General features: G+C 45.2%; 2 protein-coding genes across 9 annotated transcripts in view; both read left to right on the top strand.

Moving 5' to 3' along the window:
• PARVB (parvin beta) overlaps positions 1 to 10,425 on the top strand; it is a 67,766-nt gene extending 57,341 nt beyond the window's left edge. For all 6 annotated transcript variants that reach the window (XM_074825584.1, XM_074825589.1, XM_074825586.1 and 3 more), the window contains exons 12-13: positions 1,549 to 1,621; positions 6,809 to 10,425. In XM_074825584.1, the coding sequence (XP_074681685.1) occupies positions 1,549 to 1,621; positions 6,809 to 6,885 (150 nt within the window). In that variant the 3' untranslated portion in view covers positions 6,886 to 10,425. The remainder of the gene's footprint in view (positions 1 to 1,548; positions 1,622 to 6,808) is intronic.
• Positions 10,426 to 12,136: 1,711 nt separating this feature from the next.
• PARVG (parvin gamma) overlaps positions 12,137 to 25,891 on the top strand; it is a 28,146-nt gene continuing 14,391 nt past the window's right edge. The window contains exons 1-6 of one of the 3 annotated variants that reach the window (XM_074825594.1): positions 12,422 to 12,561; positions 18,926 to 19,027; positions 19,536 to 19,600; positions 22,553 to 22,655; positions 23,732 to 23,872; positions 24,287 to 24,402. In XM_074825594.1, coding sequence (XP_074681695.1) covers positions 18,949 to 19,027; positions 19,536 to 19,600; positions 22,553 to 22,655; positions 23,732 to 23,872; positions 24,287 to 24,402 — 504 coding nt within the window. In that variant the 5' untranslated portion in view covers positions 12,422 to 12,561; positions 18,926 to 18,948. Of the gene's footprint in view, positions 12,562 to 18,925; positions 19,028 to 19,535; positions 19,601 to 22,552; positions 22,656 to 23,731; positions 23,873 to 24,286; positions 24,403 to 25,891 lie in introns of all 3 variants that reach the window. The other 2 variants (XM_074825592.1, XM_074825593.1) reach the window with 2 other exon arrangements.

The raw sequence follows: 25,891 nt of genomic DNA on the forward strand, positions 1-25,891 counted from the left end.
TCATTTTGAGTGTTGTATACTGCACAGGAACTTGATGGAGCAGTGGGAAATGGTTATCTATTACGTCTCCTACAAGCTCTCCTTTATAGCTTTCTCTTGCTTTCTTATCCTAGCATCCTGAACTATTGCCCTTGTAGAGATGCAGAATGCTGAGTTGTAGTCAGCACCTGTTCAGTTGTGATTTTGTTGTTAACGGTTCAAATTCGTAAAGATTGTCCAATATTCCTGAAGTAATGTTGAAGTTTTGTGTGGAGACTCTGCCTTGAGGAAAGGGGATTTGTAAATCAAAGAAGGAGAAGTAGACTCTGTATTTTTGGGAAAGGAAAATATATTTTCACTGTGAAAGTGATTGGTTTTGTTACAATGAATGAGGAGGAACTGTAGCTGGAAAAAAAAAAAAAAAAGAGATATATAAAGTCCCGAGTAATAAGTGCCAGTGAAAGGGGCCTTTCTTCCTTGTTGTAGGGGAGCTTTGTACACGTTACTCCCTGATTTTTCAAGATGAGTAGCTTTAATTAAATCTCTCTCCCTTGCTATGTATCTCCAGAACTGTCGTTTGCAGTAACAAAAATACACAGAATTCATAATCCAAATTGCCTTGCTTAAATTTCAGTAAGTGTGGACGAGGAAGCTGCTATGCATATCTCTCTAAACCATAACTCTCGCTCCTCAAAGGAGAGATTAAAAGAAGACACCCCCTTCCTTGCAGTTTTCCTTTGTCCATTTTCTTTCCTCTGGCTTTATGTTCACGTAGGATCCCTGGTGGCTTGGTCAGGAAGCTCTTTCTGTGCAATTGTGCCTAGCTTGTTTTGCGTGTTCACTGCACACTCTGTCTAGGAACTGTCACCATGGCGCATTTTTTGAAGCATTTGCTTCATTAGAGAAACTTAATTTGACTTTTATCTTTGTTTTCAAGTAGAGGAAGCCAGAGCGCCACAAGACTAAGGGGCTGGCACAAGGTCATGTAACAAGCAGCCTGGCTCCTTGGTGATAGGATGTTGATGTTGCTGGAAATGCAGCTGATAATAATGAAGAAAAGACTAATGTTGTTTGAAAATAATTCCGCTTAGTGTCCTTATTTCTTCTTTCTTACACACCTGTATGTATTTTCTAATCTCTGTTCAGTTACGTACTTCTGTTACGTCCCTTGTTGCCTGGGTGGTGAGTGATCACTTGCCTCGTAGTTGGAAATAATTGATCTTGGGTGCAGGCAGGAAGGATGCAGCCAAATGCAGCTCTCTGGCCTCTGCCACAGAGACTGAGATCAGGGCTTTGTGGGGTTTCCTGCTTCATGTGGTACCCAGTCACATTTTTATGCTTGAAATTGGGAAATCTTACATTACTTCCTTTGTATCAAAAAGTGAATATTTGCCCTACAGTAATACAAGCTTGCATTTCTTAGTCTGCCATACGTACTTTCTGCCATGCTTAAACATGTAAATGTCTAATATTGATTTAAATAGAATTATCATTGTCTATGTCAAGTATAGAACAATTTAAACATTTCATTAAAGGTTTCTAATGCCTATATAACTTTGCCTCTTTCAGGTCCATAATGTTTCCTTTGCTTTTGAGTTGATGCAAGATGGAGGACTGAAGAAACCAAAAGCTCGCCCTGAAGGTATGGACATGCCGTGTAGCTTAACCTGTGTACAAAGACGTAACAGCAGGTGCGTTTCAAGCGCAGCTCCATCCGCAGGCGGTAGCAGTAGTGCCGCAACGCGCAGCTGTAAACATGCCCCCAGACAGTTTCCCAGAGGATTTGTTGTCTGTGTCTGGTGTGTATCCTTACCTGTGGTTCTTCTCTGAGGTGTACAAGTCCAGCTTTAGTGAATGATCCAAGAGCAGTTCAGTACTCTATTATCAATTCAGTTGGTATTCTCAATAACAATCCGAGCAGGGAGCTTTTCGTGGTCTAATTCTCACAATTCTCACAGTTAGCGCTAGTCTGGACTCTTGTGATCAGATCTCAGTGACAGATAACTGAAAGGTTTTTGATTTTTTTGGGAGAAGCAGTAGCAAACTCCCTTCTTGATTTATGTTGACTTGGGAGTCAGAACTGTAAAGTGTATAAACTTTTTCCTTTAAAGTCTCTGAACCTTGAAATTAATTAATTATGAGGGCTGCATTGTGGCTTGCACTAGGGATAAAAAGAGGAATTAAAACTTTATGACTGCTAAATGAGCAATTTTAATTCCTGGTGTTGCAAACCACATATGTGGTAGAGGCTTCTGCAGAACAAAGAAAAATGAGGAGCCCCCGAGAAATGTTGAGTCTGACTTAAGATGAGACAAAGTGGTGATAGTAAATAGGTTAACGGGTAGTAGAGCTGGTTATAGTGGGGAAAAAAGGCAAAAGACAATACTAAATACAGATGTATCCTGTCAGTGCTCTTCTTTTAAATTTGGGGATGAAAAGTGGTCCTAAAGAATTCGGTGAAACAAGACACTAACTTGGGGAAGTAAAGGAGTGTTCTGGGTATGGGAGCTGGGTCAGTGCGTATATGAGGAGGACAAGGAAACTGGAGAAATATGAATGCACAATCAGGAATGGCAATTTTTTGAGTGGAGGGGCTAAAGAGATTGCATTAGAGGACTAGGTAAACTAGATAAGCCTGTTTTGAGAGACAGAAAATGTTAAAAACCTGGGAGAAGACTTCTCCATTGAAAGCTTGTCCTTTCTTTAGTTTTCTTATCATCAGTTGATCTAACAGAGGCGATTACCTTCCCATAAGCTATCTTATATCCTTACACTACCATGAGTGGTAGAACATTATAGCAGATCTTTTGTTTGCTCCAGACAAGGTGTGTACCTTCAGTAAGCAGCAGAATATGTTTAAGTGTTTTACTGATTGAAAATTCAATTATTAATGGAGGTTAGAGAGCCAGATTAGCTCACAGAACATTCCTTTTCGCTGCTGCAGGATGTATGGTCTCTTGTGTGTATTCCTTCCTCTTCTGCATGTGTACCCCTTCCCCACAGCAGTAGTTCACAGCTGTCAGAGTGTTCTTGTGAGGTGGCTGTGTGGCTGGAATCGCCTGTAAAACTGACTGTTGCTCTTGAAAGGCTGCCCCTGTGGAGAGGACAGTAACATCTTGGGCTTTGCTTGTCACTGTAGTTTCATCGAATGCTCTGTAGGATCTTGACAGTCGGTACAGCCATGTAATATGTGTTTCTTAGAACAAGAATTCATTTTGTCACAGACTCTGATGCTCTGCAGAAAGTTTTGTGTGTGGTATACTCTGTTAATGCCATACTCATCTATTGTTCGTTCCCAAATAGGCTGGAAAACCTGTTAGGTGAATCCATGTCCTTCAGCATGAATTGGGTAGCAAATGCCTCTTGAATTAGTTGTATGTTTTTCATGTAAAACGTTTTCTAGAGCAGAACATCACCATTTTAATTTCTATAGCCCATGCTTTCTGCAGTGCTTGCAAGAAAGAGGTCTCGTCTAATGTTTCAGTGTGTCTTTGTGTGGGTGATAAACAAAAATAGGAGCATACAGGACAGCTCCTCTTCTCTGTTCTCTCAGCCCAATTGATTGATTGATTGAGCCAGCAGCAGAACTTGATGCTGGTTACTGCAGCAAGAGTTTGTTGTACTGGATTAATTTATTAGCCTCTAACAGGGTTGTTATGGAGCATGAAAGTTTTAAATTAATGGAATATTTTAAACTATTTTGATGATGTATGACCACTTTCAGTTAACTTTTTGTTAGTTGTGGTTGATAATGTAACGACTGTGTGTGCTTCATCTTAAAATAAGAAATGGGAGTCTGGGAATATTCTCATTCCTGGGAATGCCTGTTAGACACTGATCAATAAGGAATGCTGTAATCGCCCACACAGGGAGGATGCATCTCACACTGCCATACTCCTTAAGGCAGCAAACGAAGGCATAACAAGGTCTGAAAGTTAGGAAAATGTCAAACTAGAATTACAGTATAACTTTTGCAACAGTGAAGGTAATTAACCATCGGTCTGAATTGTCAAGGGATGGAGGTGGAATTTCCACCACTGGAAGATGGAAAAAGGAAAAAAAGAAAAACATGCAATGTTAAGCTTTTATTTTAATTCAACCACAGATTGGTTCATAAGCTTAATACCAGATTTCCAAGGTAAAGTTCTCTAAGGACTGTGTGTACGCGAGATCAGACTCTGTGACCACAATAGTTCCTTCTGACCCTGAATTTGCATGTCATTACACTGCCAAATAAGAGCTGGGTCCATTCCTTCTTTTAGTGATGAGGCCTCCCCAATCTCTCGCACCCCCGGGTAGTCAGCGGGGTGATCAGCAGCAGGTTCCTAGCTCAAACTGCTGCTGGAGGTTAGGAGGACTCAGCCTTAAAGGCCTTCACAAGGGCGGGTGGTCGCTCCTGCCCGCGTGGTGCTGCCGGTCTGGGCCCCCCCAGCCCCTGCTCCTGCTCTTCCCTGGTGCCCTTCGCTCTTCCTCTGGCACTTCGCTGCCTCTTAACTCCCAGCTCCTCCCTCCCTGGGCCGTGCCCTGGTTTCCTGGCTGTGCTTCTGGCTTCCAGCGATGCTTCTGCTCTCCCCTCCAGATTTCTGTTTCTCTCCAGGGGCACCTTGATCCTGGTTCAGAGCACGGGCAGTTCCTACCTCTGAACTGATGTCAGCCGGAGGCAGGAACTGCACCCTGCAAGCCTTGATCACACCGTTTCACGCTGTGTCAGTTGAGATGGAGCTTATGGTGGCTCAGGGAAAAAACCCATCCTGCTTTCAGTGGGCAGGTGAAAACGGGTGGCATGGGGCAGGGAAAGCCCTTCGGGAGGAATGGGGCAAATACACACGACAAATCTCTGACCACTGCAGAGCTGACTCTTTGGGCCGGGGGTTTTCTGGCTTTTTCATAGTGCCAGCAATATTTTGGTTAATTGTTTAGCAAACAAAAGTGACTTCCAGCATCAATGAGTCAAATCTGCTCGTAGTTGTCTCTCTTCCAGATATTTGCCTTGATTTCCCAGCTCTGGAAATGCAGGGCTGTTGCAAAGTGTTGTTTCCCATGGCGAAATTTGCCTTTTAAATCCGTCTCTGAGGGAACCGGGTCTTGGTACAGAGGAATCAGTGCTGATGGTGGCTGTTACCTTACTGAGAATGCTGTGGTGGTAAGAAACTTTCTGAGACCTGGAAAAATTAGAAATGTGCTTCATAGATCAGTTATGCAGGTGAGAGATCTCTTTGGTCAGGGTGTATTACTTTACACCAGTTAGGATCTTTCCTGTTTTGGGGGCAGGACAAGATTCTTTTGCAAATGCAAAATACAATCATAAATGAAATATGTAAAATAATACAGGAAAAAGGTTAGAAAGAAAAGGTGGAGAGGTTGCTGAAAATACCAAATGAAGTGTGGGGGGTAGAGTGTTACCCAGTGTGGAGTGGGAGGGAAGGGTGGAGAGGTCGGGGCAAGGATTCTTCAAAACAGGCAGTAGGTGTTTCCCCTGGACCTCACATTAACTGTACTTAGTCTGTTAACTGTTTGCTGTCTTCCTAGTTCTTTAAATGAGGTTTTAATTATCTGTTCTTCTTTGCTTCTGCTTCCATATGTATTGTTTATATTTATTGTATTTTTTGCTTCCTCCTCCTCCTTTCTTACATATTATATCCAACCTTTCTTTCCATGTCTTCCGCCTTCTCCGTGCTATACCTCCGCTCGCAGTCCCTGGATTACATGTCTGTGTGTCCTGGTTTCGGCTGGGATAAGGTTAACGTCCTTCCTAGTAGCTGGCACAGTGCTGTGTTTTGGATTTAGGATGAGAACAACGTTGCTGACACGCCGATGTTTTAGCTGTTGCTGAGCAGGGCTCACACTAAGCCAAGGACTTTCTGGCTTCTCGTGCTGCCCTGCCAGCGAGCGGGCTGGGGGGGCACAAGAAGCTGGGAGGGGGCACAGCCAGGACAGCTGATCCCAACTGGCCAAAGGGCTAGTCCAGACCGTAGGACATTGTCCTGGACACAGCAACCGGGGAGGAGTTGGCCGGGGGCAGATCACTGCTCAGGACAGGCTGGGCATTGGTCAGCGGGTGGTGAACAGCTGCATTGTGCATCACTTGCTTTCTGTATTCTTTTATCATTATTATTTTCTCTTCCATTGCTGTCCTATTAAACTGTCTTTATCTCAACCCACGAGGTTTACTCTTCCCCCCGTCCCCAGTTCTCTTCCCCATCCCACTGGGCAGGGGGAGGAGCGAGCAGAACGCTGCCTGGTGCTTAGTTGCCAGCTGGGGTTAAACCACAACATTGTGGTATTTCCTGGCATTTTATTCTAGTACTAGGTTGGGAGGTGCTAGCAGAAAAGCTTTTTGGTGCAAACCGTTCCTGACCTGTTCCCTGGGCTAGCATGGGAAGAAGGGATATTAAGTGGTAGAAAGCTTTGAGTCTGCTTTGTTCATTCGTGGACTGCATCATTGCAGAGCTGTGGATGTGTGAGGTTCAGTATCTCATATGATGCGTGTGGCTGCTCGTGTGCTGCTTCTGTGGCCAGTGAAGTCGTTGGTAGGATTTCCCAAAGCCTTTGTCCCAGCTCTCAAACAGAAGTAGTCTTTCTCTGTAACCAATTTTAGATGAGGGAAGGGAATTATCTTCCCTCATTTCCCAGAGAAGTTAGCTGTGCCTGTATTATCGTGAAGGTGTTCTGAAATGCATCCTATGGGACATCTAAAAAGCTTGACTTGGGGAGATCCGAACTCTGAGGTTTTTTGTTGCCCATCCCACCAGCTCAGGACTTTTGTTCCTTTGAGGAGAAATGAGGGAGAGCAAAAAGGAAATTAAGGATTTTTCCTTTTCTTCCACAGATGTTGTCAACTTGGATCTGAAGTCTACCCTCAGGGTTCTATACAACCTGTTCACAAAGTACAAGAACATTGAATGATCCTGGAAGCTGCTGAAGTCTTCATCCTTCCAACCTCCTTAGGCAGAAATTACAATAAACACACCCTCTGCACGCTCCCGTTGTGCCTTATGCTATACTTCATGCATTCTTTCCACAGTTGGTGTGGCCTGTCTGTAGCTGTTTGTATGACAATCCCACTAAAAATTATGCATGTGTATTCTCTAGGTCACTTGAAAATGTGTAGATATTTCACATGTTTACCAGAAGATACTCTTTGATCTGTCGTTTGTTATGATCAACAAATGCTCTTTTGATAAAGGAAATACACCACTAACTACTAGAATAAGCAGGGAAGATGTGAGACCTTCCTCGTGGCTGGACACTCTTGATCCTGCAGTAGACTTTCTTTTGCGTATTCCTTGGTTGCAACTGGCATTTGATGATTTTTCAGACTTAAGTGTTAGCAATAGAAAATCAGCATTGAAGTTTATTTAGAAGCTGAGCCTTTTCTGTTAAATAAGGTTTTGTATGTTCTGTTGGGTGGGTGGGGCTGAGGGGAATGACAGGCACTGTCTGAAGCTAATGGCAAAAGCTTCAGTTTTTGTGTTAACCTCATGCTACTCAGTGTTATTTCCATTCCGTATTTACGCAGAGTAAGTCTTGCAGTGGGATGACCAGCTAATCTTTTGACATCTATTTTTTATTTCATCTCCTTTCTAGGAGAAATTTGGTTGCTAGAGCCCCCATCATCCGTTAAGCACACAGCTTCAGTTGGGTCAGTCAGGAGCTGGTCAGATAGGCTCAGGCTGGATTAATGCATCTTGCCCCCAGCCCTTTCTGAAAGAAGCAGGGGAGATAACGAGCTGGGCAGTTTGAAGGCTGACTCTTCATTTCACATAGCTGAGCTAAAGGGTCACGTTCATTCCTGTTGGACTTACTGGCAGCTCTACAGTTCTGGGGGTCAGGCTTTTGTAAACAGTTCTATCTATTGCCTTTCCTAAGGAGTAAAACTGAATTCCTGCATAAATAAGAGCCTGCCTGTACTTATGGGTTGCACTGGGCCATGCAAGACGTGGGGTAGACACAGTGCAGGCAAACGGGAAGCTCCTCAGTGATCCGTTACGCTTCAAATAATGTCATCGAGTTGCCCTGTGCCATCCCCAGAAATACTCTGCTAGGCTCTGGCCCAGTCCTCTCGACTTCCAAGCTGTTGTGGATTTTAGCGGGCATCTGTTTAACAAAAGGATTGCTAGATTTATCCGGTAGACTCGAGTTACCTCAGAGTACTTAACAGGTCTCACCCGCAGCCTGTTCCTGGCCGGGCTGTGCTAGGAGCAGCAGGGTGTACAAGAAGGCAGTGCTGGAGCAGGAGCTGTCAGCAGATTTTTGAGGAGAGCTGTGCGAAGGAAATGGGATTGTAATTTCCAGAGTAAATGATTTGTGGCATATGCATAGGATAGCATTCCTTTCCTTGGAGTGCACGGGGGAGAGATTTGACTACCGCTTTTGTGTGTCACAGCAGCAACTTCTCTTTTGTGGGTAGCCCTAATTTTGTGGGAAATGTTAAGCAGAGTGCCCCAAAAAGGGAGCAGGTAGCATTGCTCTGCTCCACGGGCTCACTCGAGTCCTGTTGTAAGTAGGCATCTTCTTGGCCTAAAACTGGATTTCTTACACCAAATGTTATTTACCCTTCTGAGTTCAAGAGGAAATGTGCTATTTGAATGGGATAATTTTACAATCGGGATTTTCTCCTTCCCTCCTTAAACATTTTTTAATCCCAGAGGGAAAGAAATGGGCTTCTGCTTCTTTGTTTTATATTTTTGGGTTCTGAGTTCTAATATGTGAATTATTTGGGTCACCTCCCCTCACACCTCCAAAACAAAGATGGAAGTAAGTTGCCCTTTCTTTCCATCAGAAATTCAGATCCTATCTACTCTGTAAGGTTCTGTGGGGAATCACTGCTTGCCTGTCTTTTAGGGAGCTGACCTCTCGCTGTTTATACGAGCCTAGAACAATTGGACTTGAATTTCTGATGGGGTCACTAGACTCTACCACGATGCTAGCAATTATTGCAGAGGAGACTTGCAGAGGCACCAAGGCCTGGAGGGTCAGCTCTCCCGGCGAGTTAATGAAATTGGTCTCACTTTCATGCTGTGAAATAGGGCTATCGTGAGGCTGGAAGGTGATTGCACTGAAAGGTCTCTCGGATTAACGCAGTGTTATTTGTGGGAAACAAGTCTGTTAAAGAGCTGTCATTCTGCCCACCTCCCTTCAGGTGATGTGGAAGTGCCAATGCTGTTTATATTCTCTGAGTTGCTGGGAGAGACCTCCAGAGCATCTAGTTTTTGAAATCACATGCAATATTAATGTCAGAAGCAGACAGGAAATAACAAGAGAAGATTGATAAGAGCAGTTTGGCTTTGGGAGGGGGAATGGCTGTTTCTGAGATGGGATTGTACAGCTGGCACTGTCATGGCATGTGAGCAGATGTGAACATACCAGCAGATTTTAGAAGAGTCTCTGCTTTGTTCAATTACGTGTTTCTGGTCACTCTGCAGAACCTGAGTCCCTCCTGTGCAACCTGAGGGCACGGGTCCCTTTCAGCATTCCTTCCGTTAATGTCCCTGGCAGTCAGGATCGCAGCCTTGACGCCCTGAACAGGTTGGGGGCAGGTGTCATACCCTGTTTTGTTACGTTTTTAAGTCTGTGGGTAAATGTTGCCCAGGGAAAACACATTTTTCCTTCCTTGGCGCCTTGCTGTCTAGCCAGGTCGCTCCTCCTGTAGACACTGTATTTATTATTAACTGGGTTGGGAGCGGGGTGGGTGTAAATGAACTGGAGCTTCACCCCAATCAGTCCAGTTTCCAGAAAGAGCAGTAGGTAAAGCTGCTCTAAACACCTGCTTTTGCCATGCCTTTCTCTTACATATGCATCATACTTACTTCTTTTCCTCTCGAAAAGATAAGTTAATGCTACAAATGAACTCTTTGTGTTACTGGAGTTGCCGATACGTTCCCTGGGTGCCAGGGGGGTAGATCTGAATCCTTGGAGTTCATCTGGGATGCTGAACGCTCTGCAGCATGAATGCTTCCACATCTGTGAGTACTTCATGAAGGTCTGTCTTTTCCAGGCCATACAGCTTGCCTTTTAGGTGCATCTGCTTGACATACTCAGTTCCAGTGAGCTGTATTACCACAGAAAAAGCCCAGATACTCCTCATCTGCATCCTGTTTTTCAAGATGAAAAACCAACAGTGGCAGATTTTTTTAAATCAGTTAAACCTTATAGGATTTCTTACCCCTCTTCCCCACACCCCAGTGCTTTCAGTATTAATGTATTTTTAAGAGTCTTTTCTACTGTTTTTAACAGTGTTTACTCTGGATTTCTAACAACTAAAAACCAGCCTTGCAGATAAAATTCTGGACTTGTCATATGCTGGAGACATCCAGCTTTGTGACAGGAGTTGTGTACTGTAAGCAAGTTACAATGCAATGCTATGTGTGCTAAAAACCACAGCAGGAGTGTTATGCATGGTTTGTGACCGTTGTACTATTTATTCAAATAAATAAATAATGATCACTTGGTTTTCTACATCCTTTTTTTTTTTGTTTCCCTAAATGAACAAGCCTGTGGGAAGAACTTTTGAAAGGTGAGCTTCAGCCCTCGTCTTCATCGCGGGTCCTAGAGGGATGCTGGTCTGTGCAGAGCCCGCAAAGCAGAGAGCTCGGCTTTCTGGCCCTGGTACAGGCGGCGAGGTTGTATGGGCAGACACAAGTGGGCTCTTCTGGAGGTTTCATCAGCTGCTTTGGGTTTTTTTAAAAAATATTTTTAACTATTACTCAGCTACTGGATCAAGTTGTTCACCTTTTTCCTTCCACAAGAGAAAAGGGACTGGATTACACGCTCTGATCCCGTTAGAAGACTTAGGGCGCAGCTCTTCCGCAGAGGCACGGGAGGGAAGCCTGGTGTGCTGAAGCCAGTCCTCTGTGTGTCTGCGGAGCAGCTGGGGAGCCAGAAACCCAAGTGAGTCTGGAGTGACATTGAAAATGCCTGTCTGCTTCCCTTTGCTCTGGTATGGAGAGAGCAGAGGGGGGCTCTCTAATGAAGCAAGGCCATGGGGAGGAGCAGGAAAATGCATTATTAGAACTTGTTATTGGCGGGTGTGCTGCTGATTCCTTGAATTGTTCTGCAGTGGCTGTTTTTATGTGAGGGCCAGGTGGGGGGGGAAGGTGTATGAGGGATGCTGTGGGAATGTACAGAAAGACTCAGGGCAGGGAGATAGGCATGAAATCAAATGCAACTCTGATACAGAATTTACTAGTGTTCTACAGAAGACTGGCTACTTCACGCACTGGTGGCAACATCAGTTTTTGGAGGAAAAAAGATGCTTGTCCATCACGTGTGTTTCAGAGTTGTTCTTTTAGCACTGACATGCTGCTTTGTGAAGGAGGCTTTCAAGAGAAGTCCTTTGAGTTGCCAGTTGAAGTAGGGATAGACCTTGTAATTACAGATGGATTTCCCAAAGTTTAATTCTTCCTATTCCCTCTGCCTGCTGGTATGAAACTGGATTTGTTCCAAGTTCCCAGTAGCACCTCCAACTATATCTTTCTTTTGTTTTTTCACTTACCACATTTCTAGGCCGTGGCATGCACTTCTGCAGAGGTAAGAAGGTACTCTAGGTCTTTGCTAATTTGGTGTATTGCTGGGCTTGTTACCTGCTTAAAAAATACAGTTAAGTTTGCCCTTTGATTAAGGGTTTTGGGTTAAGTTCTCAGTTACTGAGAATTCATGGCAGCTGGTTTTCAACCCGCTTGCCTTTATCCCATTTAGCTCATGCTCATCCCTTCCTGTCTATGGCTTGGAGCTAAACCTAAGAGTCAGTCCCTTAACAGCGTTAAACCAGAGCAGCTGAATTAGGGTGGCTGCCTGCTGCCTCAGCCGGGGGTTTCATGGACTGCAGAGCTGCTTGTGCTTGCCAGGAGAGGTAACGAATGTAACTGGGACCTGAAGGAAATGTCCAGGGAAAGTGGTTGCTGCAGGGAGCTTTCCCTCTTCAATCAGTGATGGAAAAGGGAAGGAAGAGCGGCAGCACTGCCGAGGGGAGATAACTCTTGTCTCGGAGGAGCGTTTTGGGCCCTGGTGTGGCTAACTAGCTGTCTAAGGACGAGTGAGTTCATCTCCTTCTGCCTGGCTTTTTCCTTCTACCAGCTAGGTAGAGTAGTGCTGATCTGTTTTATAAAATGCTCAGGGGACCGTGAGGAAAAGATGTAACGTAGCATGATGATTTTGTCTGTTGTTGTCTGGTTTATTATTACATGCAAAGAAAAAGTGCCCTGTGAGTTGCCCCAGACGTGCAGCAGTGCCGTGGAAGAGCGATTGCGTCTTTCTAAGACCTTCTGGTATTTCAGGAGTTGCAGGGTTGCATGTTTCCTGCATTTGTATTTCTGTTTATTTTAGTCTCCAGCAGGGACCAAGCACATAGACGCTTCAGTTCCGGACACGACCATGGTTTCGTTTTGAAGAGCAGTCAGCACCGCGCCGCACAACTTCCCTCTCTGCGTCTCCGCGTGCCCCGCGCGGGAGGCGGCAGCTTTGGCTCTCCGGGAGCGGGGCACTCCGAGCCCGGGGGTCAGGCCCCTCTCCCCATCAATGTCATCACGCCTGCTCTGAGGAGATCTTGGAAGAGCTGCTGCAGAATTACGGAAGGAGAGAATAGTAAGTTTGGGAAATGGGACTCTTTTGGGTGCTTTTTTAAATTTATTTTGTTTTAAACTGTAAGACTTTCTCTGTCCACGTGGATTGTTCTTGCTGAGATGACATCTATTCTGATGCTAATGAGCAAAAATGGCTCTTGAAAGGTCTGGTACTAAACAAAGAAGTAAAAGTAAGTTTTAAACCAGGCATTTTTTTCTTATTTATTTTTTAATTCTGGTTTTCTGAAAGCAGAAATATTACTATTAACATTAACATTCCTACTTAGTTTTTGTTCCCTCCTTTGTTTGATCTATTCACACAACTAGGAAATGCGTTTGAGCTAATGTGGAGTAGGGCTTTTGTCTTTCCAAACAGGAAATAAACCAGTTGAAACAATTTGGTAACATCGGTAAGCGCGTTGTGTTTATTCTACAGCTAGTTTGTACGCCAGAAACCCCTGGTAGCTCATTAATGCTTTATAGAGTTTATCAGGGAGCTTGATGTACTATAGTGCTTTATAATATATATCTGGGAGCCAGACTGTGCGAAGACTCGTGGAAGAAAATTGAGCTGATCTGACCCAACTAGAGAATGAGTTGTTTTATCGGTGGTTGTGGCACTGCAACGTTGTGCAATAGCCTAGCTCTTGGCTTAAGAAAAATTCACTTGTTGTCTGCCTCAGCAGGTGGCACAGGAGAAATAAAACACCTCTTGACTTTAAAACAGACAAGCCTGTACATCTGTCACCTTCTCAGAGAGTGAAGGGCCAAATTATGCCATTTCATTTGAATAGTCAATAATTAAACCTCAATTTTATTTAAAAATGTCATAATGGAATGCCTCTGCAATCAGGATTCAAGCAGTTGACTCCTACAATGATCTCTTCTCCAAGTACTGATAAATAACGTGTGCAGGAGGATGGAGGCTGGAAAAAAGAGCGTGTCAGACACAGCCCTGCATTTGAGTTTGAGCGATGGGCTGCACGGCCTGGCTGCAGCCAACATGGAAGCGCGCGTGCGAGAACCAGGTCTTCCTTCCTGTTTCTCATTAAACAGCCAACCCCAAGAAGGTGTCCAAACCCAGCCATGGTTCGTTTGATGTTGTTGTTATTTTTGAAAGGCTGCTGCCTAGGACCAAGCCTCATAGAAATGCAGCTTGCCACATGAAGGGCTGCTCGCGAATGCTAATTACTAGTAATAAGCAATGAGTCTATTAAATGCTAAGGAACTGCAGTTTTCAGGCTCTGTAGTGGCTGTGGGAAATCAATATCGATAAATGGGAGGTGAAACACGTGGGGGGAAAAGCAATAACTAGCTCTACAGACAAATGATGGGCTCTGAGTGGTGTGTTGCTATTTAGGAATAAAATCGTGGGGATGTAATAGATAGTTCCATTAAACTGTCAGCTCAGCACTCAGCGGTGATCCAAAAAACCAAACAGAATTAGGAATCAGGAGAGGAACAGAGAACAACACCGTGAACGCAGTGGTGTGCCTTTCTAAATCTGGGCAGTCTGGTTCCCAGTGCTTCCAAAAGGTGTGGTGGTGCTGGAGAGTTCAGGAAAAGGGTGACCAGGATGATCAGAGGCGCTACAGAGTGGTTTGGTGGCTCAGCTGCAGGCTGTGCTTCCTCAGTTTTGGGAAGAGATGACTGTTGAGGGTGTAGGATAGTGGTAATGCAGTGGTAACGTGGAGTAGTAATGCAGTGATGTGAAGAAGGTGACTCGGTTGGTCTCCTTGTGCTGTGCGTGGTGAGGAGCCTCGGGGGGGGGTTGGCAGGTCAGAGCAAGCGACCGGATCCGGTGCCCCACGCCAGGTAGAGCCACGGTCGTCAGCCCCTCGCTGCGGAGTGGTGGCAGATGGGTGTGTTCGAGGGGTGAATGGGAGCTTCATGGGAAGTAAATGTGCCTAAAATTAACCCTAATAAACCCTAAAATTACCAGGACCCAGTTTTAATTTAGGAAGGCTGAGCTACAAGCTGTTGAAGTGTTTTAGGGAAGTATCTGTTTATGGTTGCTCTGTTTATATATATATTTTTTTTTTTTTTTTTTTCCCCCTAAGCTTCTGCTTTTGGGCGCTGTAAGGGACTAGATATTAGGTAAGCTAGTCTTACCCAGTATAGCAATTTTAACACTCTTGAGTAGGAAACACAGGAGTGAGGCCTTAGAGGATATTGACTTACACTATTGCAAATTCTTAATTTCAGGCCTTTCCTTACAGACTTCCAAATTTTAAAGAGTGGCTTCTGAAGTTTGTGTTCCTTAGCCAGAGACCGAGGATGCGCAGGCAGGACACATCACTTTGATGTGTAAATAGTCAGAGGAAGTAAGAGATACACAAGCTGAGTATTGCAGCCAAACCCAGTGTAAGTTGTGGTTTACACAGACGATTGCAGAAGACTTATGAGCAGGACTTCTGAGGCATAACAGCTGTCAGAAACCTAATTTAAGAGTAAGTTGTCCGTAGGTTGCTCTGTATTAATTAACTTTTCTCTCTCGGTTCATTTCATCTGGGCAGTCTTATCTCAGATAGTTCAGTTGTTCCTCAGGCACTGAATGACTCAATTTCTCGTATCTTATTTTACCAAACACCTTTTCCGAGACAGCATTCAGTTCTGCAGCCACCATAATGAAACTAATTCTCTCATGACCCTTCTCCCTAGTGGCTTGCTGGAAATTTTGTACCTCATTTGTTTTACCAGACTGATGTGCAGAAGCATCCAATGACTGTCTTCTACCACTACTCTTGGCTCAGCAAAGTCTGTGTTAAAATGCATGTTCATAATGCGCTTTGACCGGAGACTTTAATAAACATGAGAGTGAGCCTGCAGAGCAGCACCACACTGTTTGGCCTGTAAAGCTGTCGAGGAGAGAAATGTCGCTTTGGAGATCTTCTGCGGGCAGCGTGCGACAGCATTTGCAGCAGCTGCCTTTGTCCACTGTGCTTGGAGCTCTGCGTCCTCACAGCGTCCCGCTTCGGGCACCTGCGGTCGCGGCTGAGGCTGCCTTTGCTGACAGAATGAAGGTGGTACCTGAAGGATGCAAGCCAGGCCTAGACCCTTGTTTAAATGCTCTGGATTGCTCTTTAAAGGTGCCATGTCCACTTACCACGTAGGTAAGACAGGGCTCCTGACATGGGCATCTTGGGTGGACAGGAGTCCTCTCCTGAACCCCTCACATGGGGCATCTCACTTTCTGTTAAAGAACAGAGTCAACCTCACCTCTCCTACAGTAGCCCTGCAGCACTGAACTTCAGAGACAAGGTGTTACCGTAAATCTGGCCTCAAAAAAACCCCCTAAGACTTAGTTTGAAGTTTGAGAAGGCAGGCATTCTGTACGGCGGTGCTGCATGCACGGGGGATCACTCCACCTGACGTGCATGCCGAAAGACAAAGGCACACTTAGTATATACAATACAAGAAATGAATATTCATGTAATTTCCAAGAAGCACACACCTATTTCCAGAGAATCGAATCCATGTGTTAATACATTGTGCAAGTACTAAAATCTGGGGAAGGGTCTCTGAGAGGGGGTTTTTGGTGGTCTGTGGTGGTCCCTAGTGGTGGTTGAAGAGGTGTCTCTTAGGGTCCTTCCCATGAACTCTGAGATTTTTTCATATAAGGCCTCGTCTTGGCTCATTGCTCTGTCTGTAAAGTTTCTCAGCTTTCTTATCTTTGGCGGCCACAGGTGTCTGTTGGTTTCTCTGCCCTCCCCAGGATGCAGCCATCACAGTGGCAAAAATTATGTCCTTGGGTGCATTCTCACCTGTGGCCCCTTACAGCAGTTAGCACCAACTGCTTGCAGGCATCGACGGGATAGCATTCCCCGTCCACAAGCAGGCAGCACTCCCAACTGGAGAGCAGAGCAGCAGTCCGTCCCACTGGGTACCCTGCGTCCAGCAGCGGGTGGGATCTGATGATTCAAAGGAGTATAAAAAGTCTTCCTGGTCATCATATTGTTGTCTCCTCTGCTCTGGCTTTCATAGATTTTAGGACTATTGGAAAAGGTGAGATCTCTTACTCGTGCTGCCGTGACACAAACCATATGCTGCCATGGTTGCCCAGGGCTCAGAGCTCTGATCCTCCCGTCGTTCCCTTCACCTCTGCAGACAACCATTTATTCATATAGTTGCCGTATATAACTCTGATTTCTTGCACTGAAATCAACATACTTATTTCTTGTATGGCTGGATGACCGGGCTCAAAGATGGTGGTGAATGGAGTTAAATCCAGTTGGTGGCTGGTCACGAGTGGTGTCCCCCAGGGCTCAGTGTTGGGGCCACTCCTGTTTAACATCTTTATTGATGATCTAGATGAGGGGATTGAGTGCACCCTCAGTAAGTTTGCAGATGGCACCAAGTTGGGTGGGAGTGTTGATCTGCTTGAGGGCAGAAAGGCTCTACTGAGGGGTCTGGACAGGCTGGATCCATGGGCCAAGGCCAACTGGATGAGGTTCAACAAGGCTGAGTGCTGGGTCCTGCGCTTGGGTCACAGCAACCCCGTGCACGGCCACAGGCCTGGGGAAGAGCAGCTGGAAAAGTACCTGGTGGGAAAGGACCTGGGAGTGAATATAAGCCAGCAGCATGCCCAGGTGGCCAAGAAGGCCAATGGCATCCTGGCTTATATCAGCACTAGCATGGCCAGCAGGGACAGGGAAGGGATCTTATCCCTGGACTCGGCACTGGTGAGGCCGCCCCTCAATGACTGGGTTCAGTTTTGGGCCCCTCACTGCAAGAAAGACATCGAGGTGCTGAAGTACATCCAAAGGAGACGCAACGAAGCTGGTCAAGGGTCTAGAGAATAAGTCGTATGAGGAGCAGCTGAGGGAACTGGGGCTGTTTAGTCTGGAAAAGAAGAGGCTCAGGGGAGACATTATCACTCTCTACAACTACCTGAAAGGAGGTTGTAGCAAGGTGGCTGTTGGTCTCTTCTCCCAAGTAACAAGTGATAAGACAAGAGGAAATGGCCTCAAGTTGCACCGGGGGAGGTTTAGATGGGATATTAGGACAGATTTCTTCACCAAAAGGGTTGTCAAGCACTGGAACAGCTGCCCAGGGAAGTGGTTGGGTCACCATCCCTGGAGGTATTTCAAGGACATGTAGATGTGGCTCTTAGGGACATGGTGTAGTGGTGGACTTGGCAGTGTGAGGTTTGCAGTTGGACTTGATCATCTTAAAGGTGTTCTCAGCCTAAAGGATTCTGTGATTCTGTAATACAGTTTGTAAAATAGACTACTCAGATTCCACTATCTGTAACTTTTTACTGAGTTTTGGTCTTTGCCAAGCTAAAGCATCCTAGGTTTTTTTTTTAGGCTTGTGGACCTGACTGAAAAACATGAAAAACGTGAGCATTAAGATTGCAAAAGCAAGCACTAAAAACTGAACATTTCCGACCATGTAAGCTGCCTGTAGAGCCTGGCTCTACCTTTTGTGTTGTCCGTGTAGGCAGCGTGACACAGCCTTACGTACCCGTGGTTAAAAAATCAGACTCCTCTCCGCTTGCCCTGTGGTTTGAGTCATGGTGTCTAGAAGAGTGTGAGATCTCAGTGCCAGCCCCTTATTTGCAGATGGCTGCTGGTGACAGAGACGGGCTTGAGCTGGCTGTTTGGTAGGACGGCACGTGTAGATGGGTACGCGGCCCCTCCACCCAGCTCCAACAACCCCGTTCCTTTCTCTGACTTCTTCTGTCCTCCCCACACAACTCCCAGCTGGTTTGGAAAACCTTGCCCATAGTTTTGTGTGTGTTGACAAGGTATTTTCACCACTGTATTGTGTGTTGTCATCCGAGGACATCTGGGCTGGGAAGGAAAGTCGTTCTCCAAGCTGTGTTTAAAATAAAAGAAACCTTTGAGAAGGCTGCCAACTTAATCTAACATGAAGATGGGATTGTCTACCCAGAAACACGTCATTGTTTCCCCACAGCTATACCAGCTGGTCTAATAAAGGAAACTGCTTATAATTCTAAGCCTGTCTCATTAATTTAGCTATTGTATTCTTGATTTAATGCTCCTTAAGTATTGGTCATTTTTATAGCAGATATCCATTGATACCTAGGAACTGAAAGCTTTTCATTTCAGTTGAAATAGGATTTTACTAATCTAATTCAGATGAAACAGAACTAGATGGAAATAAGGCATGTTTTAGTACTTCAGGGCTTTTTTCCTATATTTTGATGATTAACAGAAAAAAAGGAAAGTTCTTCTTAACTTCTTTTTCTTTACACACATTTAAATACATTTGCTGATTTTTTTTTTTTAAAAGCAATCCACCTGTCATGAAACAGTAACTGAAAAAAAAACACCTTCAGTTTGTTTGTTTTCTTCTAAGCACTAATTTTGGTCGTTACATGCCTTTACTCATGTTCCTTTTCCCCCCATGTTTTTTACCAGTTTACCAGGAGTGAGAAAAGACAATGGAGCCAGACTTTTTAAATGCATTTACACAGCCTGCTGCACTTAATCAATTCCTAGCTGAGAATGTCATCGCTCAAGGTATGGACTTTATCAACCAGGACAGAAAAAGGTCCAAAGAATGACCTGAGGAACCAAGCAGAAAATGGGCAGTACAAATTAACTGTCTATTTTTCAGCAGCGATCCCATGGTTTTATCAGCAGTGAGTAAGCTCTGTGTGTGCAGGCTGGCTGCTGACTCTCTAGGGGCAGATCATGAAGAAGCAACACAAATTCTAGGTGGTTCTTCAACTAGAATTTAAATTTCACACATAAGGATCTGACCAAGGTTGTTCTCCCCTTTCCAGAATTGTCCATCTAGGTCTTACTGATTTGAATTACACTGAAGCATAATTTCCAACAGCAGTCTTAACAGTCTGATATACCGTTGTCTTGCTCATAAGGAATCAGTTAAAATAAAAAATGACAGTGTTTCTACATATGGCAATTGGTGATATTGTGTAATATTAAACTAATAGCAGATTTTACAGCAAGCTTGCATTAGTCATATCTGATAATTGTAATGGATCTTGTTTGCTTCCTTTCATAGGTGAGAAGAAGAAACTTATAAAACCGACCTCAAGCAACAATCCCAAATTGGAAGAATTAAAACTGGTACCATGTCTTTCATTATATTGTTTAACCCTCTCCTCAAGTTGTTTTCGCCTGTTGTGTTCATGCTCAGCCCTGTAAATTCCCCACCCCTTTGGCCTCAGCCCCCCCCTCTCTGTGGAGGGGGACGAGCTCTGCTTTTGGCACTTGGGCTCCACACAACTAAACCAGAGCCTTTGCTTAAGCACGGGGCCAGGATGGCTGGAGGGGTACACGGCCAAGCTGCAGATGCCTTCATCACCCAAGAGTGGCCACTGCTGTGTGTAAAGTGGAGCGTAGATTTAAAAACTGAGTTTCTTCTTATAGGATACCTCTTGTAACTTGGGACGTGTGGAGGAGCCACACCACAGGTACCCAGTTGCTACTTCATTGTAATGCTACAGCAGTGAGAACCCAGCTGGAACAAAAAAGCAAACTCACGTCGGGATGTGCTGTGACTAAAGAGGGGTGTTCAGATGTGTGCAGCGTTGCTGCCCCGATCCCGTGATAACAAGTTTTGGGATTGCTGTGGTGATTTGGCAGCCTTCTGTCGAGTGGCAGCTGGCTGAGCTGCGATGCAGCCCCACGGGGGTGGCGCAGGGCAGAGGGAGAAGGGACGGAGGGTGTGCGAGTCACCAAGAATTCAGGAGAAAAGCTTTCAGCTGGTTGTATGGGACATTGTCTGCTTGAGGTAACTGGGAAAGATGAATCCTGTGGCACGGGAAAGTACTTTATTTCTGGGTAATTTTGAAAATCTCCCCTGTGCATTCAGTCACCGTGTTTCTCTAATGGCACAGCCCAGGGGAAGGCGAGCATACTGAAATTTCCTGTAAGAAAAGTGGCACGTCTCTTACGAGACCAGCACTTCTCGCGTGACAGAGGTACTGAAATTGTTATAAATATTACCAAAACCAGCTTAGGCTGTGTGCTGGTGTGTGTATTATATAGCATTCATAAATCCATAAATATGTGCATTTCTATATTACATTTTCTTAAACCTTCATGCACATTTGATCAAAAAGATTTAATTTCTGTGTCAGGCTTTCACAATGTTTTTATACAAAAGAGAAAATCTGAAAGGTGGTGCTGCAAAATGCAATTATGTTGTCTACAGAGACACTGAATTTGTTCTTCCCAGACTGCCAAGAATGAAGAGCTTTCCTCAGTTTATGAAGATTTCTGTGAGCTTCAGTGCTTAATCCATTTCCCATTAGAGACTCCTGAAACAATGTTCTTCACTGTCTAATTTCTTTTCTTTGGATGATGGGGAGGTGGAAATTGGATCCCAAAGGAGGCCACTGATCACCTTCTTAATCTAAAGAGCTCGTGGCTCCTCTGGAGGAGAGATTGGGATGGAGAGGGGGACAGGGAGGTATCTTCAAGGGAAGCAAAGAAACTCACTTGGGAGAGAGACTCTGTTCCACTGCATTTTCATTTTGAGGTGGCTTTGGGGAGCTGAGGAATGTGAAATGGCTCGCTGTAGTTGCTATAAATATTGAACTGCATGTAAAATAGAGGATGGTTACATCTGGAAGTCAGGAGCAGACTTCTCCTTTCCCTATTTACTCATTTTTAGAGAGATTGTTCTGCTCTGCAGCTGAGTGGGGCCCCAGCAACTGGCCTGAAAGCAGAGTTGTGTGAGCTGCAGGCTGAGGATGCGGCTGTTGAGAGCCCAGACAGCGAAGACGGGATCTCATAGCTCTGGACTCAGCAGTGCTTTCTGCTCTTCCAACCTCCCCTGGGCTGTACGACTGTGTTTGGGGCACCGCTCTATTCCTCACACACCTAAAGCATCGCCAGGTCTTAACTGCAAGCGTTAGCTGAGGAGCACAGCTTTCTGCCCTAGAGAAGGATTTTTACTTCGTAGCTGAGGAAGTACGTTACAGACATTGACAGATTCTCAGCTCAGGCAGCTGCTGGCACCAGGCATTTTTGTTTCTCGTGCGGTTTCAAGCATCGTGGAGATATTTTTTTTTATTATTTAAACTGCTTTTTACATTTTAGCTAATGTTGGCTAACTCACAGGGATCTGGTATGAATTTTCTCCTCTGTTTACAGCGAGTGAGGAGGATATTATCCACACAACAAACTCCAGACACTCACTTGTAGCAATAACAGCAATACAAGCGATACCCATCCCTCTTCTGAGAGGTTCTTGTTAACAGCCACCTGGGGCTACTGCTCTTTAGTTCTGCTTCAGCAGGTCTTCTTCCCTTGCTGTCAACATACGTGGATAAAACACACGTTTGGGCAAGTGCTGAGGAGCTCTTCTGGCCTCCTGTGCAGGAGCCCACTGCTGAAGGAGGTGGCTGCAGGGCCAAGGCTTGTCACTGGGGACGTGGTTCCTTCGCAGCTGTAGCCAGCCCTTGGCTTCCTGAGCAGCTTCCCCTTGCAAAGGCAGGAAGGATATTGGAACGGGCCATGGGAGGACTGCTGCGTGAGAAAGCAAAATAGACGGAACACTTTTTTTTTTTTTCCCCAGAAAAAAAGGTATTTGGAGACAGGGTAGTACGAAATTGCAGAAAGAAGAAGAAAGCAAAAATAGGAGGGGAAAGGGAGGAGTGCTAGTAATGTGGGTGGCTACAAGAAACAAGCAACAGAATGAGTGAAGCCCATTTTCTTACAAACGTTTGTATGACAGTTGGATTTGTGTGAATTCTGTGATGTCTAATGAAGGCAGGGGTTGGGAAGGGCACTCTGTAGCCTTTTCCCTGATGGAAGTGGGAATAGGGTCTGTCTCTTTCTACAAAATTCATAACTTGTGAGATATTGTGTCTCTCTTGAAAATTAGGGAGAACTAACTGCTACTTAACTTCCCTTTAAAAAACCACCAAAAAGCACAAAGGAAGTGGAGGCTGAGAGCAAACCGGTTTGTGAGATAAAGCACTGAAGAGAAAGGTGAAACACAACATAGCACTGAGTGCTCTGCTGTCTAAACAAGAATATAATTGCCAGCTGCTTTGTTTTCCTCCGCAGTTACTGATTGACTGGATTAACACAACGCTGAAGGAGGAACACATAGTAGTTAGAAGTCTGGAAGAAGATCTGTATGATGGGCTGGTACTTCATCATCTCTTGGGTAAGCTGCTGCTTTGAGTTTAGCTTGCAAACACATCACAGAGGAAGTTCCAGATGAGACTAAACCTGAGGAACCGCAGTAGCAGTGATCTGCTGGCGCCTCGCCTCTCGCTAGCGGAGAAAGCACTGCCCTGTGAGCTGTCCCTGATAGCTGCAATGCTGAACAAATGCCTGATCATCTGCTATTGGTTTTATCCAATTATTTTTCTTCTAAGAAAGTCTTTTTACCTGCTAATTAACGTAATAAAAAGGTTAACTTTGAAGTGTGAAATTACAGTGCCTCTGAAGGGGAGGAGGGCTTCATAAGCCAGGAGCACAAAGGTGACTTGTGATGCTACCAGAAACATTGGATGGAATCAGGACTATAATTTATATGTTTCCCTGCATTAAAAAAAAAAAAAAAAAAAAAAAAAAAAAAAGACTTCTTAGTCTAAGGCACTGGGCTGGAACTGGAACTGATGAAAATCTGAGAGGCTCTCTGCACTACGAGGTGCTTGTATAAAGATGTGGCCTCTTGGAACAGCCTGTTGCTCTATTTCTATTTTTCCATCTCTCCTGTCCCCACTTCATTTTTCCTTTCCCTTTCACGCTCTTTGGGCCTGTCTTTTACATCCTATCTCCTTTTCACCGAGGCTGAGGGCAGCAGCATGAACAGGATTGGCTTATTTTCAGAGTTTGCTTGCCTGAGCAATGAGCTGGGCTTTTTCTGTAGATGTGAGTTGATGTTGCCTTTGTACACTATCTGCAGGAAGGATCCACTTGTTGGATTCCTGCAGCTTCCCCTAGAAAAGGAGGGATGTGGAGCGCTAGGGCTGGGGGATGATGCTGCAAGGAGCGACTTGAGTCACTCTTCTGCAGAGCTTTGCTGATTTTACTGAGGCTTTCAGAGCACGTAGGAGTTTAACAAGGCATACAGCTGTGGGACGTGGGTCTGTGAAAGCTATTAAGCGGTATCGAACATTTAAAACAAGACTCTGTGTGCTTTGCTGTCATTTTATGTTTCTGATTTATTTTTATTTTTTTCCTATGGTGGTGTTAAAATACATCCTTCTCCTTCCTATGGACTTTCTGTCAAAGAAAACCTAGGATCTATCAAGCTGGATGTTGACAAGATCGCATTAACAGAAAAAAAACAGCGACAGAAACTCTCTGTGATTCTGGAAGCTGTGGCTAAGTGTTTGCAACTGGAGGAAAGTCAGCTGAAATGGAGTGTGGAATGTAGGTGCAGAAGTGAAATCGGAGAAGATTATCCATCACAGGGCTCCCTCTGTTGTAAGGCTGCTGTGAGGCAAAGGGGTACCACAACAGTAATTAAATAGCCTGTTTTCAATTACGAGTTGAATCAGAAGTGAGACAGGAATATCTGACCCTGCCTGGGTCGTGCATCCTCTAAGCGTATGGCTTGTGGACCACTTGACAGCCCTCAGCATCTGTGTGTATGTCTCACAAAAAGGACTTTTAAGATGTATTATTGCTGAATTGTGATATTATATAAACCCCAGTCTGATGTCCCACCTGTGCTCTGGCCATCCATCACTTTGGGTTCCTCTGCACAGGGAGAGTTTATGGTATTAGAGTGAGGTTTACTTGTTTTGCACACTAAACGTTGTTTTCTTTCTTTACACGGAATAGCTATCTTTACAAAGGACTTACTGAGCACACTGCATCTTCTGGTTGCAATAGCAAAGCACTTCAAACCCAGCCTGGCCATGCCTCCAAATGTTCAAGTGGAAACAGTCACCATTGAGGTAATTATAGTTTCAATATTTGCTACAGTAGATTCTAGAGACCTTTCACAAAACGAATTTGCTTAGAATTAGGGAGGAATGTGCATGCAGCTGTGAAAGAGATTCTTGTATTTTCTGTGAACTGTGCCTTTAATTTCTGATTTTGCTGGACTAGACTATCATTTTGTTCTCAGTTCAGGTGCTGTATCTTTCAAAGGGTAGAAACACTATGCTGTTTTCTCTCCTTGATCAAAAAAGGAACGGTCCAAACTGAAAACAGCTGTTGATCTCTGTAAAGAAGAAAAAAAAGAAATTCTGCTGTTACTGTCTCTTAAGTGTTCTAAAATAGAAGCCTGCACTTGCAAATCATGACACTGGTTTAATGCTGAGGATTTATTTCTTTAGGGGAAGGGATTTTTTGCTCTCCTTCCACTGGGGTCACATTTTGGTATTTTTCTCTACAAGCCGAGATCTACGGGCTTTCTTCCTCTAATTTGTTTCTTAAGGTCAACTCTGGGACTTCAGGAGGACATCAGATATCCCACAATTTGGTATATAAGTCCAAAAATTAACACCACTGTGTTACAGTTTTAACAGAGGGTTTGCAATTCACAGAATCACAGAATCATCTCGGTTGGAAAAGACCTTGAAGGTCACTTGATGGGGACTCCCCCCCTGCCCTGGGCAGCCCATTCCAACGCCCAACAACCCCTTCTGCAAAGAAATACTTCCTAAGAGCCAGTCTGACCCTGCCCTGGTGCAGCTTGAGGCCATTCCCTCTTGTCTTGGTGCTTGTTCCTGGGTTCAAGAGACTCATCCCCCCTCTCTGCACCCTCCTTTCAGGGAGTTGTAGAGGGCCATGAGGTCTCCCCTCAGCCTCCTCTTCTCCTGACTAAACCCCCCCAGTTCCCTCAGCCGCTCCCCATCACACCTGTGCTCCAGACCCTGCACCAGCTCCGTTGCCCTTCTCTGGACACGCTCGAGTCATTCAATGGCCTTTTTGGAGTGAGGGGCCCAAAACTGAACCCACTCATCGAGGGGCGGCCTCACCAGTGCCCAGCACAGGGGTAAGATCCCTTCCCTGTCCCTGCTGGCCACGCTAGTGCTGATACAAGCCAGGAAACAAATTCCGTGGTGTTGGCAGCCCAGCACAGGGTCTGTATGGGGTGACCTAGTGCTCTTCCCTCTTTGGGAGGATCATAACTGGCACTGAAGCTAAGCGTGCCCTTGAGCTACGTGTGTCACTTTAGGTGTTTTAAACATGTCCTGGAGGGGCAGCTTCTTCTGGGGCTTGGTTCTACAAAGGTAGCTGTTGTGGGCCCATCCCAGCCGAGCGCTTCAGCAGAGGAGAGGTCTCTCTGGTATCTGATGGGTGTCCAGATGGTGCACTGCTGCCCGTGCTCCTCTCGTGTGGCTCTGACCAGAGACAACCCAGACTCTGAGGAAAGCAGCCCCCCATCGAGTTCCGTAGGGGGCTGCCGGTGCCTCGGCTGCACAGAAGTTGGGGGGG

Source organism: Strix aluco, chromosome 5, assembly GCF_031877795.1.
Source record: "Strix aluco isolate bStrAlu1 chromosome 5, bStrAlu1.hap1, whole genome shotgun sequence".
Taxonomy (NCBI): domain Eukaryota; kingdom Metazoa; phylum Chordata; class Aves; order Strigiformes; family Strigidae; genus Strix; species Strix aluco.